Source organism: Nycticebus coucang, chromosome 14, assembly GCF_027406575.1.
Source record: "Nycticebus coucang isolate mNycCou1 chromosome 14, mNycCou1.pri, whole genome shotgun sequence".
NCBI classification, from domain to species: Eukaryota; Metazoa; Chordata; class Mammalia; order Primates; family Lorisidae; genus Nycticebus; species Nycticebus coucang.
The window spans coordinates 55537140-55551518 of NC_069793.1; the positions used below are offsets into that span (position 1 = coordinate 55537140).

A 14379-nucleotide genomic window follows, 5' to 3' on the forward strand; every position below is an offset into this window, starting at 1 on the left:
CTCTGATGAAAAATAGCAGACCCAGGATTTGAAGCCAGGTAATCTGGGTCCAGAGCCTCAAACACGTCCTTCGCTGACCTTTTGGTCAGATGTTTGGAACTCAGCCAGAGCAGACATCATAGTCCCTTTCACAGCATCCCTCAGTGATGATTCCATGGTGATTTAAGCCACCCCAAGGGTGGGCAAGCAAATAGCTAACAGTTATTCAGTTCTTACTGTGCACCAGGCAGTAGGCTAAACATTTTTCTTTGTGCGTGTACATTATCTCATTTAATCCTTACAACAGTCTGGTTAATGTAGGTACTATAATTACGTTTATTTTATAGATGAGGAAACTGAGGATTAGGGAAATTAACTCATCAAGTTCTTACCACAAATCGAAAAGCTATAATTTAAATCCAGGCCACTGACCCCCAAACCTAACTGACATATGGTTAAGACTAACCCTGGAAAGAGAACAGAATTTTGCACATCAGGCCCTCCCAGAGTGGAAACTTCATTCCCTCTTAGATTTGGAAAGCCTGGCTACATATAGTGAGTGTCGTCTTAGTCTGGAATGGCAGCTGCCTCTGCCCTGTTCTCTTAAGATAGGCTCATGTAGGAGCATCTGCCCTTCACCATTTCCCTTAATAGTCCCATCCAAATAGGGCATTCTGGCCTTCTTTCTCAGGAAGACTCCAAAATGACCTCATTTTTTGTCTCACTGTTGAGGCTACTTTTGACCCTCTCTTTGTTACCTTTCCAATCCTATACCGGATTTATTGCTCATGTGAAGGGAAAAGCCTTGCGAGGCTCCTTCCAGGGTGATGGGCACTCCTTGATCTTAACCTTTCTTGGTCTCAGGATAAGAGAGGGGCTCGTGTGTAGCAGCGTATGGTGGGAACTGGCCAGCAGGTAGCTTGCTGTGGTTACCCTCCCAGTGTTTGTATTCCTTTGACTCTGAAGGTAACATCTTTCACTTGTTTCTTTCTGAAGATGTCACCACCGTCAGGACAAGTGTAACCTTTAAGCTAAATGAAGGAAAGTGTAGTTTGAAAAAGGCTGAACTGTTTCCCGAGGGTCTGCGACCAGCACTACCAGGTATGGACTCAGATGGCTGGTGCAGGGTGCTTGGATGCATGTTAGGCCTCTGGAGGCCTGCGGGGGTGGCCAGGGGCTGTCCCACTGACCAGGTGTGCTTCAGTTGGGATTGAGCCATTCAGAACCTCCAGGGACTCTCATCCCAAGGAGAAGAGCCTAGCCTAGCACCCCTGTGTAGTTCTAGGGTTACACTTCCGGGCTTCCTTTGAGAGGTACACCCCGGGGAAACCTGTGAGTTCATAGGACTCAATAAGGGCTTAAGATGAATTAGAACTTTGTGATTAGATTGGGTTAAGTTTTCTAGATCTTTGGGTTTGCTTGAGTATAAGCCAAAGAAACTAAAAAAGGCTTGGCTCAGAAGGGATAACTTTGATGAACAAAGATGTAATATCCAGCTTTCCTGCTGGGTCAGTTTTTGGAAGCAGTGCTGGCTTCAGCAGACCAAATACTGTCCAAGTAGAATCGGCCTTACTGAAAAGAGCAGACTGCAACACTCCTCCTCCTCCCCAGCTCACACGTCCAGTGTTATTTCATAGAAAACTTTTGGAGCTTATTTAAAAAGAAAGATCGAGATCTGTCTGTTAGGGAGGCTTTTTTTCCTCATCTACCCTCAAATATATCATACAAACATAAAGCTCACTCTAGTCACTTTGACTGTTTTAAGTCAATTGTAACTTGATTAAATAATTTGATCTTCCATTTGAGGGAATGTTATGAAGCTATTAATTATATATTTTCAAAGAATGTTTAATGACATAGGAAAATATAATTGTTATAATGCTGAGAGGGAAAAAGGAAAGAAACATTTTGTATATCTAATACAATCCAAATTATATAAGAAAAGCTATGGTAGAATTAAAAAAAGAAAATTCTCCGTATTATCAGTAGTGACTACATCTGGGTAGGAGGATAACGGGTCATTTTAAATTTGAAAATAAAGACCAATTAATCGTGTGAATGACATTTGGATCTGCTCCTTGGTTAGGGTTAACAATCATTAGTTAGCAGATTCACTGGAAACCATGGGAAGGGGGGAAGACAGCCAAAGTCAGGAATAGGAATGTGCAAAGCCCTGTCTTATGCAACACTTAAATTTTCGTCCTAGACACCCTCATGATATTGTTCGGTTCCGTTGATTCTTTGTGCCATTTATTGCTCCTGGTTATTTAAAAATGAGACATCACTGTTGATGTGCTTTCCAGCTTTTCCTCAGGTTTAAATTATTCCCAGGTCAGTTTGCCTGCAAGCAGCGGTTGGCTCCCTTTCTACTCTGGGGCTTATTCCTTATTTGAAGCCTCAATCCTTGTTCAGTACATTATAGTCCAGCCTTGAGAAGACTAATCATGAGAACAGGAGGGCACCTTAGCAAAACATCAGTAAAGAATGGAAAACGGCCCTGGGTTCTGGCGTGTGGCTCGTCAGTCAGGAACAGGCAGCATTTATCCATGAAAAGAATGTTCAAGAGCTAAAACAGTAAAGTTATACAGGAGGCAAAACGAGCGCTTCAAAATTAAAATGTCATCATGCTCCAAGCTGAGGGCTTGCAACGTCTTGGCATCTGGAATTAATCATTTAGTCCCTTGAGAGTTGTTTTAATGAAATGTTTACTGAGGTCTAGCGAATGTTCAACTGAGTGCATTGCTAGGATTTGGCTTCCGATAATTTTGTTTCTTCATACAGAGAAGCACAGTTCAGTAAAAGAGAGCTTCCGCTACGCAAACCTTACATGCAGCCCCGGCAAGGAAGTCCCAGGAGCCCCTGGCCGACCAAGCACCCCTAAGGAAATGTTTGTCACTGTTGAGTTTGAGCTTGAAACTAACCAAAAGGAGGTAACAGGTTGGTTTGAAAACAGTCTGCTGTTGCCAGGCTTTTCACAGCTTGCTCTTTATTTCTTTGCTTTTCACTTTTTATCATTCTTAGGGGAAAAAAATAGTACAAACACTGAAGTATCTCCTGTTTTTGTTTTTTTTTTTCAACCCCCAAACTAAACTGAATTGGTTTGGAACCTCGTGATTTTCTCTGCTCCATAAAAACCCAAAGCTACCATTTTGGTCAACAAATTTCTATTTGAGTCAAGTGCCGCCCGGCCTGCCAGGTGCCCACCTCCAGGTCTCTCCCCGTTTGGTCCCCAGGGAGCGCGGGTGTTGGTGGGCCCTGGGCTGGTCTGGCCATCAACACATCCTCTAGCCTGACCTCTTCCCACATGGCTATCCCTCTTGTTTCTTTAGCTTCCTGTGACCTGAGCTGCATCGTAAAGCGGACAGAGAAGCGGCTCCGGAAAGCCATCCGCACACTCCGGAAGGCTGCCCACAGGGAGCAGTTTCACCTTCAGCTGTCAGGCGTGGGCCTCGATGTGGCTAAAAAGCCTCCCAGAACATCTGAACGGCGGCCAGAGCCCTGCAGAGTGGGCCAGGGTCACGTAGAAAACCAATGCGGTGAGTGGCCTAGGACATCTTTGCTAACAGCACTGCCTTGGGCTCTATGACCACTCAGGGTAACAAAAAGCAAGTCTGGCCCTTCCTCCCCTCTCCAGGCTCACTCCAGAGAACACTCTGGGTAGCCTTTCTTGTGAAGTACCTGTCATGTTGGTGTGTGTTGCGCCTGCTAGACCTGGAGCTCCCTGGGGCCAAGATGAATCTCGTTCACGTCTCTGTCCTCAGCATCTGGCATAGGGCCTGGTTTGTGGGGCCTATGAATATTTGTTGAATTGAGGGACAGGCAGGAAGAAATAGGGCTGATGAGAAGAGGGAACGTAGCCCCATAAGGGCCTGAGGGATGGTGGCTTCAGGTACTATGTTCCCTGGCTGGGGTAGGACTGGAGGCAGAAGGCACCCGGGAGCCTTCTCCACACTCCATCATCCCAGTTCCTCTTACAATCTTCCTCTGGTTGACCAATGGTGGCAATGAATAAACCCCCACCTGCAGTTTTGTGCAGAGGCAAAGCTAAGGGGCTACTCGGCTTACTTGTGAGAGCCCTGAGCCTCAGCCAGGCTCCAAGTGGCATCGGTTCCACTGTGTGTTGTTGTCATTGTTGGGGTGTGTTTCAGAATTAAATCTGCGATCTGGCATGCGAGCAGTATCTATTCTGTCCCTCTGATAAAGGTGGCAAGAGATTTCAAGGCAATAGGTTCTGGGTTTGTCATGAGAGACCGTTCTGGGTAATAATGGGAGAATGTATCTGAAAAGACTTTAGATAGGGAAATTGGGTCTCACTTTATGGTAATAATGATAATGATTTATTGAGTTCTTATCTGTTGCAGCTTAATACTAAGATCTGTACCTGCATTTTCACACTTAATGCTAACAGGAACCTTACCCGGTTGTCTCCATTTAATAGACAATCAAACTGAAGTTCACAGGGCTGTGTCCTCTTGCTCAAGACCACATTGATGGTCTGATTCCAAAGCCTATGCTCAGGTCCCAAGTGAGGTGAATTGCAGTAAGCAGACCTTCCTTCCTGAAGTTTTGGGAGAATCACAAGGCTTGAGAAATGAAGCTTAGCATAGGAGTAAAAATTAGTGTTTCTGAATAAGCAAAGCAGAACCGAGAGGCTCTTGATCAAGAAAATTGTCAGCAGTAGCCCCACAGTGTGAATCTGTTGCTTTGCCAAAACCTAGTGAAAATCAAGTGTAATTGTCCACAAGGGGCTGGTTTCCAGATAGTCTTGACTTTTATTCCAGTTGATTCTCTTAAAAAGAAACAAAGAAAAAAAATTAAAAATAACTCAGCTGGTTGATTTGTTCTCATTTAAAATTCTGAGAGTCCCAGTTTCCATACCAAAATAGTGGTGAGAGTTGGCTCTTGCTGCCCTACTTCCCGGGGTGAGTTGAAGAAACAGTCAGGACAGGCAGGCTTGTCCTCCTGGCCTCACAGAGCTAAATCACACTCCGCCTCCATTTGCTATGCTGTTGGGATGAAGCCTGGAGGCACCAGCGAGTTTTTGTGGCCAGTTAAGAAAGCAGGAAAATCTAGAGTTAAGGGCCCTGTGGACTAGCAGCCCGTCAGAGTATTACTAATACTACCATGGCCATGCTTCTGGGGAAAAAAGGCCCAAGGATAAGGAGCAGGAGTTTCTTAATAGAGGCCTAGTGATGGTGACAAGCTAGGAAGGACACTAGAGGGTTTATGTGGCTGTTGTGGTGTGTCAATGTGTCCCTGAGATGTTTGTCATGCTAAATTAGGTTGGATTTGTTCCTAAGGGAGGCAGTATCCCTTGTCTCAAGAGCTCCCTCTAACACTGGATGAATGTTGTAGCCCACATGAAAGCAAATCAGATCCGCCCTGTCTGCAATGTTGAAGATTTTACCATGTAGAGAAAACAGCACAAGGGATCTGCTGGAGGGAGGAGGGAGGCATAAAAAAGGGTCAGGTGTGTTCATGAGAAAGGCTTTTTATTCAGCAGACACATGGCATGGGCAAGTCTAAGACTGCTGTGTATGGGGAGGGGGCTTGTATTTTTGTTTCATTTTATGGTATTATAAATAGGCTCACTGGTATTTTCTGAACTCTGGATAGTTCCTACCGAACAGACAAGCATAGGACAGTTCTTTTTTTTTTTTTTTTTTGTAGAGACAGAGTCTCACTGTACCGCCCTCGGGTATAGTGCCGTGGCATCACACGGCTCATAGCAACCTCTTAACTCTTGGGCTTACGCGATTCTCTTGCCTCAGCCTCCCGAGCAGCTGGGACTACAGGCGCCCGCCACAACGCCCGGCTATTTTTTGGTTGCAGTTTGGACGGGGCTGGGTTTGAACCCGCCACCCTCGGCATATGGGGCTGGCGCCCTACTCACTGAGCCACAGGCGCCGCCCAGGGCAGTTCTTTTTGGAAATTATTTTCAGTGACTGCTGAAAGAAGCCTTACAAAAGTAAAGTCATCTTTTTTTTTTTTCTTTTTGAGACAGAGTCTTACTATGTTGCCCTCAGTAGAGTGCTGTAGTGTCACAGCTCACAGCAACCTCCAACTCTTGGGCTTAAGTGATTCTCTTGCCTCAGCATCCCAAGTAGCTGGGACTACAGGTGCCTACCACAACACCCGGCTATGTTTTTGTTGCAGTTGTCATTGTTGTTTAGCAGGCCCAGGCTGGGTTTGCCCTGCCTGCCTCGGTGTATGTGGCCAGGGCCCTACCCACTGAGCTATGGGCATCACCCACAAATAAAGTCATCTTAAAGAAGAGATGGAACCATTATGGGTTTTGTTTGTTTTTTAGAAAAGGTCTTTGTCTTCCAAGCCAGAGTGTAGTAAGTGTCATCATAGCTCCCTGCAACATCAAACTTGACCCAGAGGCTCGGTTAATCCTCCTGCCTCAGCCTCCCAAGTAGCTGGGACTACGTAGTACACCAATTTGCCCAGCAAATTTCTTCTATTTTTAGTACAGACAGAGTCTTATTCTTGCTCAGGCTAGTCTTGAACTTCTGGCCTCAAGAAATCCTCCTGCCAACATCTCCCAAAGTGCTGGGATTATGGTCTTATCTTTTAAAATGTTTTTAATTACTAAAGTACAATAGTGCATATTTCAAATGGTACAGAAACATATGCAGTAAAAATCAAAGTTCTCCCCATAGCTCACTGCTCTCCCTCTGTGGCAGCAATCACTGTTCTAACTTGCTGTATATTTTTCCACATTGGTTTTTATGCACATATAAAAATTGAAATTTAACAAATATCTGTTGAGCACCCGCTGTGTGCCAGGTACCATTCTAGATACCAGGAATCCAGCACTGAACCAAATAAGCAAAAGTTTCAGCCATCACTAAATTGTAGAGGAAGAAGATGGATAACCAACCAACGAACAAAGAAATACTGTGTCATGTGGCAGATGGTGATAAAGCTATGGAGAACAGGACAGCAGGGAAGTAGAATAGAGAGTGCCAGGGCAAGGTGAGGGGTGACAGGTAAGGAGAAGCCAGCTCCCCTAGAATGTACACTGTGGTCAGGAAAGGCCTCCCTGCAAATTGTCATTTGGGCAGAGCTGCAAAAATGGGAGGAAGCAAGCCACGAAGCTATCTGGGGGTAAGGAGTTTCAGGCATAGAGAACAGCAGGTACAAAGCACCCAAGGTATTGGGATAATAATAGCTGCGGGAGAGAGGGAGGGCAAGTGAGGAAGTCAGCAGGAGCAGGAGGATTGGAATCAGTGAGGACTCTGAATCTGAGTGAGAAAGGAAGGGGGCTGTTGTTAAGCAGAAGAGTAACAAGGTTCTGACTCATGTTTTAAAAGGATAACTTTGGCTACTGTGTTGAAAATAGATATAGCTTTATGTGTGAATAAACACATAAAAATATATCAATACAATTTCAGAAGTGCTATGTCTTGTTTTTAACTGTGGAGTAGATCGAGGACATCTTGCTGATAGAGGAGCGACTTCATTTCTTTTACACCTTCATACTCTGCATTTGTTTTAAGACATGAATATTTATTAGCTTACTGCTATTGGTGGATATTGAAGTTATTTCTAATTTTTAAACTACAAAAAGTGCTATAATAAATATCCTTCCTTGTGCACATAGCCAATATGTCTGAAGGACAGACTTGTAGAAGTACAATGGCTAGGTAAAAAACATGCATATTTACAACTTTGATAGACACTGCCATGTTACCCTCCCAAAAGACTGTAACAAGGTATACTCTTTCCAACACTGTATTTGAGTGTTTTTTGCCCCACATCCTCACTAATGTGGGTTATTTATCAATGATCCTTTTAATTTTTGCAAATTCGATAACCAAAGTATAGGAAAGTCATTTTAACTTGTTTTTCTTTCATTATTAATAAGACTGGGCATGCTGTCCTATGTCTATGGTTACTTGGATTTCTTCTTCTGAGGACATCCCTATTCTTTGCCTATTTTTCTATTGAACTTTTAGTCTCGTAAGTATCACTCCCTTAAAAAATAAAGTTTAAAGTCTCAAGTTACAGCAAAGAAAATAATTACTCCTGACCAATTGTAGACTTTCTTATTGTCATTTTTACTTAGTAAAGTCTCATTAATTTGGCATTTGAGGACTTTGGGGATAGTCTGCTCTGCAAGTGACCTTTGTACTTGATCTGTGATCAATTTTAGCAAGATGGCAAAAAAAGTATATTTTATAAGAAACAAATTCTTTTAGTTCCATAGTACTTCATAAAGTCCCCCTGTCTAAAGCAAAATGAAATGTGACATGGATTTCTAGCTATTACATTTTCACAATACCACCAAAAGATGAATTATTGAAGAAATATATTTGGTAATATATCGATTTTTATATTTAGTTGTTTTTAAAACTTACTGAGATTTTTAGAAGACACAATCCAGGCAACTGGCAAACTAGAAAGTTTATTTTAGTGCCTGGGTTCATGAGGGACTAGGAAAGTTTAATTCAGCTTTTAACAGCGGCAGCTTTCTTCTGCAGACATTGAGAAAGACTAATTCAACCTGTATTAATCAAGGTTCCACTCTGTCCACTCTGTGTGCAGGGGATGAAGCAGTGAGAACACAATGATCAGTGAAGTTCTTATGACGTGTACATTCTAACCAAGGGAGATGGAAATATTAAATAAAAAAGTAAAGGAAGTGACAATTTCAGAAGTTTAAGTGCAATGTAGATAGTAAAACAAAGAGGATTGGAGGGGAGGAAGCATTACTTTCCCTAGGGTGGTCAGGGAAAGCTTCCAGAGCAAATGATGTTTGAGACCTGAGTGAGGAGAGGGAGCCGGCCTGCAGGGCTCTGATGTGGGTGGGGCACTCTGACGGTGGGGGCACCATCAGTTGTGAAGGACCCGAGGCAGGAATAAGTTGGGCATTTTCTTCTTAATTCTTTCACAATTGGAAAATTATTTGGAATTGAAAACGTAGAAATTTCCTTTTTTATTTAAATTGAGGAAAATATAAAGTCTCTACTAATACTACAGACCAGCATTAGAACAATATTTAACACATAGACTGGGGAGGAAATTCTATTAATTAAAAAAGGTTTTAAAACATTATTTAGTAAAACGCTGGCTTTTATTGAATGCTTATACTGTGTTCAGCACTGGGGTAAGCACTTTGCTTATGTGATCTCATTTAATCCTTACCACACGTCTATATTAACTCATGCCCTTTTCATAGGTAAGGAAACCAAGGCACAGGAAGATAAGCATTTTCCCAGCAAGTAAGTAGCAGAGGCAGGATTCAAATCCATATGTGACTCAAGAGCTTATGTTCTTGACTCAATTTGAATCCTCTCAGCCCTCCTGGGTACGGCCTGTGCCTTGCAATCATCTTAATCGTACGGCACCCATATGGAGAACCCTCCATGGGCCAGCTCTGCGGTGGGGTTCAGAGGAGGCCTGCATAGAGAAGACACCATTCCTCAAGTTTCATCTAGAGTTCCCACGGAAGGACCAGAGAAACCTTCCCCCAAACAGAGAAAGCCCGAGCTGAGTTTTGAAGGCTGCACACACGAGGTATACGTGGGGAGGACTGTTCAGGTGGAAGCACAGCCATGGGAAATGAGGAAGGACACAGTGTGCACAGGGGATTATCGGCGGATCAACTACTCACCCAGAGTGCAAAGTAGGATGTGGGAAGGCACTACCGTTGTGGGAGACCTTGGACGTGTTGCCAAGGAGCCTAGATTTTATCTCTAGGTGACCTGGTACCATTAGAGGAATTAATCAGGAAGTGTCTAGTTCATAGGTGTATTCTAGAAAAATCTCTCTTATTTTATGGAGGGCGCATGAGGCAGAAAGACCGATTTGGGGGCTTTTGAATGTGTGACTTGCGGGATTGAGAACATGAAGGTGCTGGTGGAGTAGAGAAGCAGCAATGGGTTAGAGAGACGTTTAGAAGGAAAGAGGAGAGGCATTTGGGAATAACATGGACTGGGGACTGGGAAGGGAAAAGAGTTGAGGTGGGCTCAGATGTTTCTGACCCTGGCACCTGCTTCCCATATGTCCCTCATCTCACCACCTGCTTCATATGCAGGAGGTGCTGAGAAAAAGCTGAATGGTTGGTTGAGTGATTAGATGAATGTGATCACTGGGGAAGAAATAATAAGAAGAGATTTATAGGAGAAGCAGGAGAAAATAGGCTTTTGAGAGAGCATGAGAAAGGATGAAAACACAGATTCAGAAAAGGAAGCTGAAGACTGAGTGCTGAGTCAAAGAAACTGAGAGAAGTGCTGGGGTGAAGGCAGGAAGGTCTGTGAGGCAGGAAGGGAAGCAGTCAGAGCAACCCTGCAGAAAGGGGAATCTGATGGGAGGACAGATAGAGCTGGGGCAGGGAGAAGGAGAGGGCCAGGGAAGTCTTGGAAGGTTACTGCAGCACTCCAAATGAGAGACGGCGAGGATCCAAGGGACGCGGGTGTCATGGAGATGAAGAATAGGAGATAGAACACAGCTATAGGACGCTGGGGCTGAGTGGGGCAGTGAGGAGAGAAGCCAGGGACAGCTGTGATCTGGAGCCTTGGTTAGTGGGAGCATGGAGGTTCCATCCATGTAAAGGGTAAAGCTTGGTGAGGCACGGTGGCTCACACATGTGATCCTAGCACTTTGGGTGGCCAAGGTGAGAGGATCACTTGAGACCAGGAGTTCAAGACCAGCCTGGGTAATATAGTGAAACCCTGTCTCTACAAAAAAATAGAAAAATCAGTAGGGTGTGGGCATGTGCTTTAAGTCCCAGCTATTCAGGAGGCCGCAGCAGGAGGATCCCAAGAGCCCAGGAGTTTGTGGTTGCAGTGAGCTGTGATGACATAACTTCACTTTAGCCTGGGACAACGGAGGACAACCCTGTCATAGATAGATAGATAGATTGGTAGATAGATAGATAGATAGATAGATAGATAGATAGATAGATAGATAGATAGCAAAGCCAGAGACAGGAGAGAAGATAAGCCCTCCCCTTGGACAAGCCCTATGGAAGGCAACCCTTCCACTCTTCCCTCTCAGCCTCTTAAGGATGCCGCTCCTGCTGTTGTCCTACTGAATGCTCCTTCTCTGCCCAAGCATTTCCAATAGCACACATCTCCTACCTTACAAACCAACAAATGCATCATTTCCTTCATGCTTGTATCCACTTACTGTCCCATTTGTTTGTCTCCTATACAACAAACTCTGTGAAGGAGTTGTACTGTCTTTGCCTCCTTATTACCCATTTTCTCCTCAATCTACTTTTCATGCTTAATCTTTCCACAAAACTGCTTTTTCCAATATTTTTAATGACCTCCATGTTGCCAACTCCAGTTGTCTGCTTCCACTCCTCCTTGCAGGCATCCTCTGCAGCACGGCTGATCCCTCCCTCCCCTGGGATCACTTTTTCTCATGGGTTTCGGACACCACACAATTCTGGTGCTCCTTCCTCCTTGCTGGCTGCTCCCTTTCTTTTCCCTTCTCTTTCTCCTCTCCTTTCTTTTCCTTTCCGTCTCTCTCTTGCTCTCTCCTCCCTCCCTCTTTCTTTCTTTCTTTTCTCTGTCTTCTCCCCTCCTTCTCTCCCTGCCTCCTCCCTCCTTCTTTCCCTCTTTCCTTCCTTCCTTCCTTCCTTTCCTTCCTTCTTTCCTTCCTTTTTCTTTCCCTCCTTTCCTTCCCTTCCTTCCCTTCCTTTTTTCCTTCCTTTTTCTTTCCCTCCTTTCCTTCCTTCCTTTCTTCTTCTTCGTCTACTTCTTTTTTTTTTTTTAGATATGGAGTCTCACTCTGTTGCCTATGCTGGAGTCCAGTGGTGTGATTATAACTCAGTGTGACCTCAAACTCCTGGACTCAAGCAATCCTCCTGCCTCCGCCTCCCGAAGTGCTGGGATTATGAGAATGAACCACCACACCCAGACCCTTTCCATTTTCAATGCTGGTTCTTCCCCTACTTTCTGACCTCTAAACATCAGGTGTCCCAGTGCTCGGTCTGTCCCCTCCTCAGTGACCTCATCCAGAGCCATAGCTTTAAATATGACATGCTGGCAATGCCCAAACTGCCCTCTCCAGCTCTGCCTCTAGTTTGAGTTATGAACTTCTCTATCCCAGAGATGTTGAGTATTTAAGATTACACACACCCACGTACACTCACACACACTCTGTTTTAGAGTAAAATAACATTTGAATTTATGAATGTTTACTTATGTATAAATTATATACTGTACTACTGGCTAATATATACATCATAGAAGATAGAACAGAATAAAGATTAAATAAACAAAACTATAAAATAACTGGCTATATCTTAAGGGAGAATTTGTCAGGTCACGTTGTTAATAATAATTATAAATTCATTTTTCAAATAGTTTTTTTTGTTTGTTGGTAGTGCTTTAGGTGAACTCTTGTCAGATCTTAATAAGTCATTCATGTTTTTATCTCCTGATGGGGTCTGACAAAGAGCTCGTACAGTAGTCCCTCTTCATCTGTAGTTTCGCTTCCCATGGTTTCAGTGAGCTTTATCATCCACCGTCCAAAAATACTAAATAAAAAATTCCAGACATAAACAATTCCTAAGTTTTAAATTGTGTGCTATTCTGAGTAGCATGATGAAATCTTTACCATCCCACTCTGTCCTGTCCAGATGTGAATAATCACCCTGTCCAGTGTCCATGCCGTATTCTCTACCCAGACAGTCACTTAGTCATCTTGGTTACCAGATTGACAGATCCTAAAAAGAACAATAAGTACAGTTTAATAAGATATTTTGAGAGAGAGAGAGAGAGAGAAGCACTACATTGACATAAATTTTATTACTGAATATTATTATAATTGTTCTATTTTGTTATTATTGTGGTTAACCTCTTACTATGCCTAATTTTCAAATTAAATTTTATCACAGGTATATGTGTATAGGAAAAAACACAGTACCTATAGGGTTTGGTATTATCTGAGGTTTCAGGCAGCCACTTGGGTCATATCCCCCATGAAAACCACTATTCTCGGAGTAGAAGATGTGCTTGCATCATGGATACAACCTTTAATCCAGGTACTCACAGGGAGTGTTGAAAGCTGCTATCTATTTTGTGATGGTTAGTTTAGTTAAAACCAAATAATGTAATCAGGAGATCTATTTAACCAGACACGATTCGACTATAATTCTTCTCAATGCAGTGAAAAACATGCATCAGTCAGTACCGCCGCAGCCCCAGTGTTGTGGGAAGTCCGTGATTCTCCTTCCTTGGTGACCTTTCATTTCTACACGTGTCCTGCGATTCATGGAGGTGTGGGCTGGCCAAGGACCATACACTAAACTTGTGGAGCTTTGTTTCTTATTTTTTTAGGCGAAAATTAATATACACAGACGTGAAAGTGTTCTGCCCACACTCGGTGGCTCATCTTGGGATCCCGGAGGTGTAGTATTCTACCTCAGAGACCACTAGGGTAGCCAGTGCCTTCTCATTGTCACCTCTTGGATGGCCACCATGCATCTCGGGATCAGCATTTCTCATCAAAGCTTTGTATCTTCCTCCCTCCCAACTCAAACCTCAGTAAATAGCCCCTCTATTTACACTATTGCTGAAGTCAAAAACCTCAGAGTTATTTTGATCTCTCTCTGTGTCATGCTCCTCATCTGGTTCCTTAGCAGATCCTGTCAGCTCTGCCTTCAGATTATTTCCTGAATTTAACTAGTTTTCTTCTCTTCCATTATCATTGCTCTGTGCCAAACCACCAGTATCTCTTGCTCAGTGTATCATAATGGGCTCTGAATTGTTCTTATCCTTGCCCTCCCTCAGTCTGTTTTCCACAGACTGTTCTTTCTTTCTTTCTTTCTTTCTTTTTTTTTTAATAGTCTTGCTTTGTCAGCCAGGCTGGAGTGTAGTGGTATCATTATAGCTCAGTGCAGCTTTAAATTCCCAGGCTCAAGCAATCCTCCCATCTCAGCCTCCCGAAATACAGGAATTATAGGCATGAGCCACCGCACTCAGCCTCTTTTGAAAACATAAATCAGATCATACTATTCCCCCATGTAAAAGCACCCCCATTCAATACTCTCAACATCCTTTGAGTGAGGTCTAATTTCTCTACCATGGTTTTCAAGCACCGACATGATTTGACCCTTGCTTGCTTTTTAAAATTCATCTCTTATCACCCTGCCCCTTTTATTACATTCTTACTACCCTGGCTTTTTTTGCTATGAGGCCAGGTTATTTCCCTCAATTCTTTTGAGTCTCTGCTCAGATAGGCATTTCTTGGCCACACTTCTATAATAGCACACATGCAAACCATGCCCCTATCACTCTTTGGCCCCTTACCCTGTTTTCCTTTTCTTCATCATAACACTATGTGGCTTTCTGTTATGCATTTATTCATTTTCTCATTTATTATCTATGTTCCCCACTAGAATGAGAACCCATTAGTTCTGTTTCCCATGCCTGTGAT

At 43.5% G+C, this 14379-nt stretch overlaps 1 protein-coding gene across 6 annotated transcripts in view; it reads left to right on the forward strand.

Moving 5' to 3' along the window:
* Positions 1-14379, forward strand: part of SCUBE2 (signal peptide, CUB domain and EGF like domain containing 2) — a 64983-nt gene that overhangs the window by 32907 nt on the left and 17697 nt on the right. For 3 of the 6 annotated variants that reach the window (XM_053562030.1, XM_053562033.1, XM_053562032.1), the window contains 4 exons: positions 976-1080; positions 2761-2916; positions 3121-3189; positions 3309-3515. In XM_053562030.1, the coding sequence (XP_053418005.1) occupies positions 976-1080; positions 2761-2916; positions 3121-3189; positions 3309-3515 (537 nt within the window). The remainder of the gene's footprint in view (positions 1-975; positions 1081-2760; positions 2917-3120; positions 3190-3308; positions 3516-14379) is intronic. The other 3 variants (XM_053562031.1, XM_053562034.1, XM_053562035.1) reach the window with 2 other exon arrangements.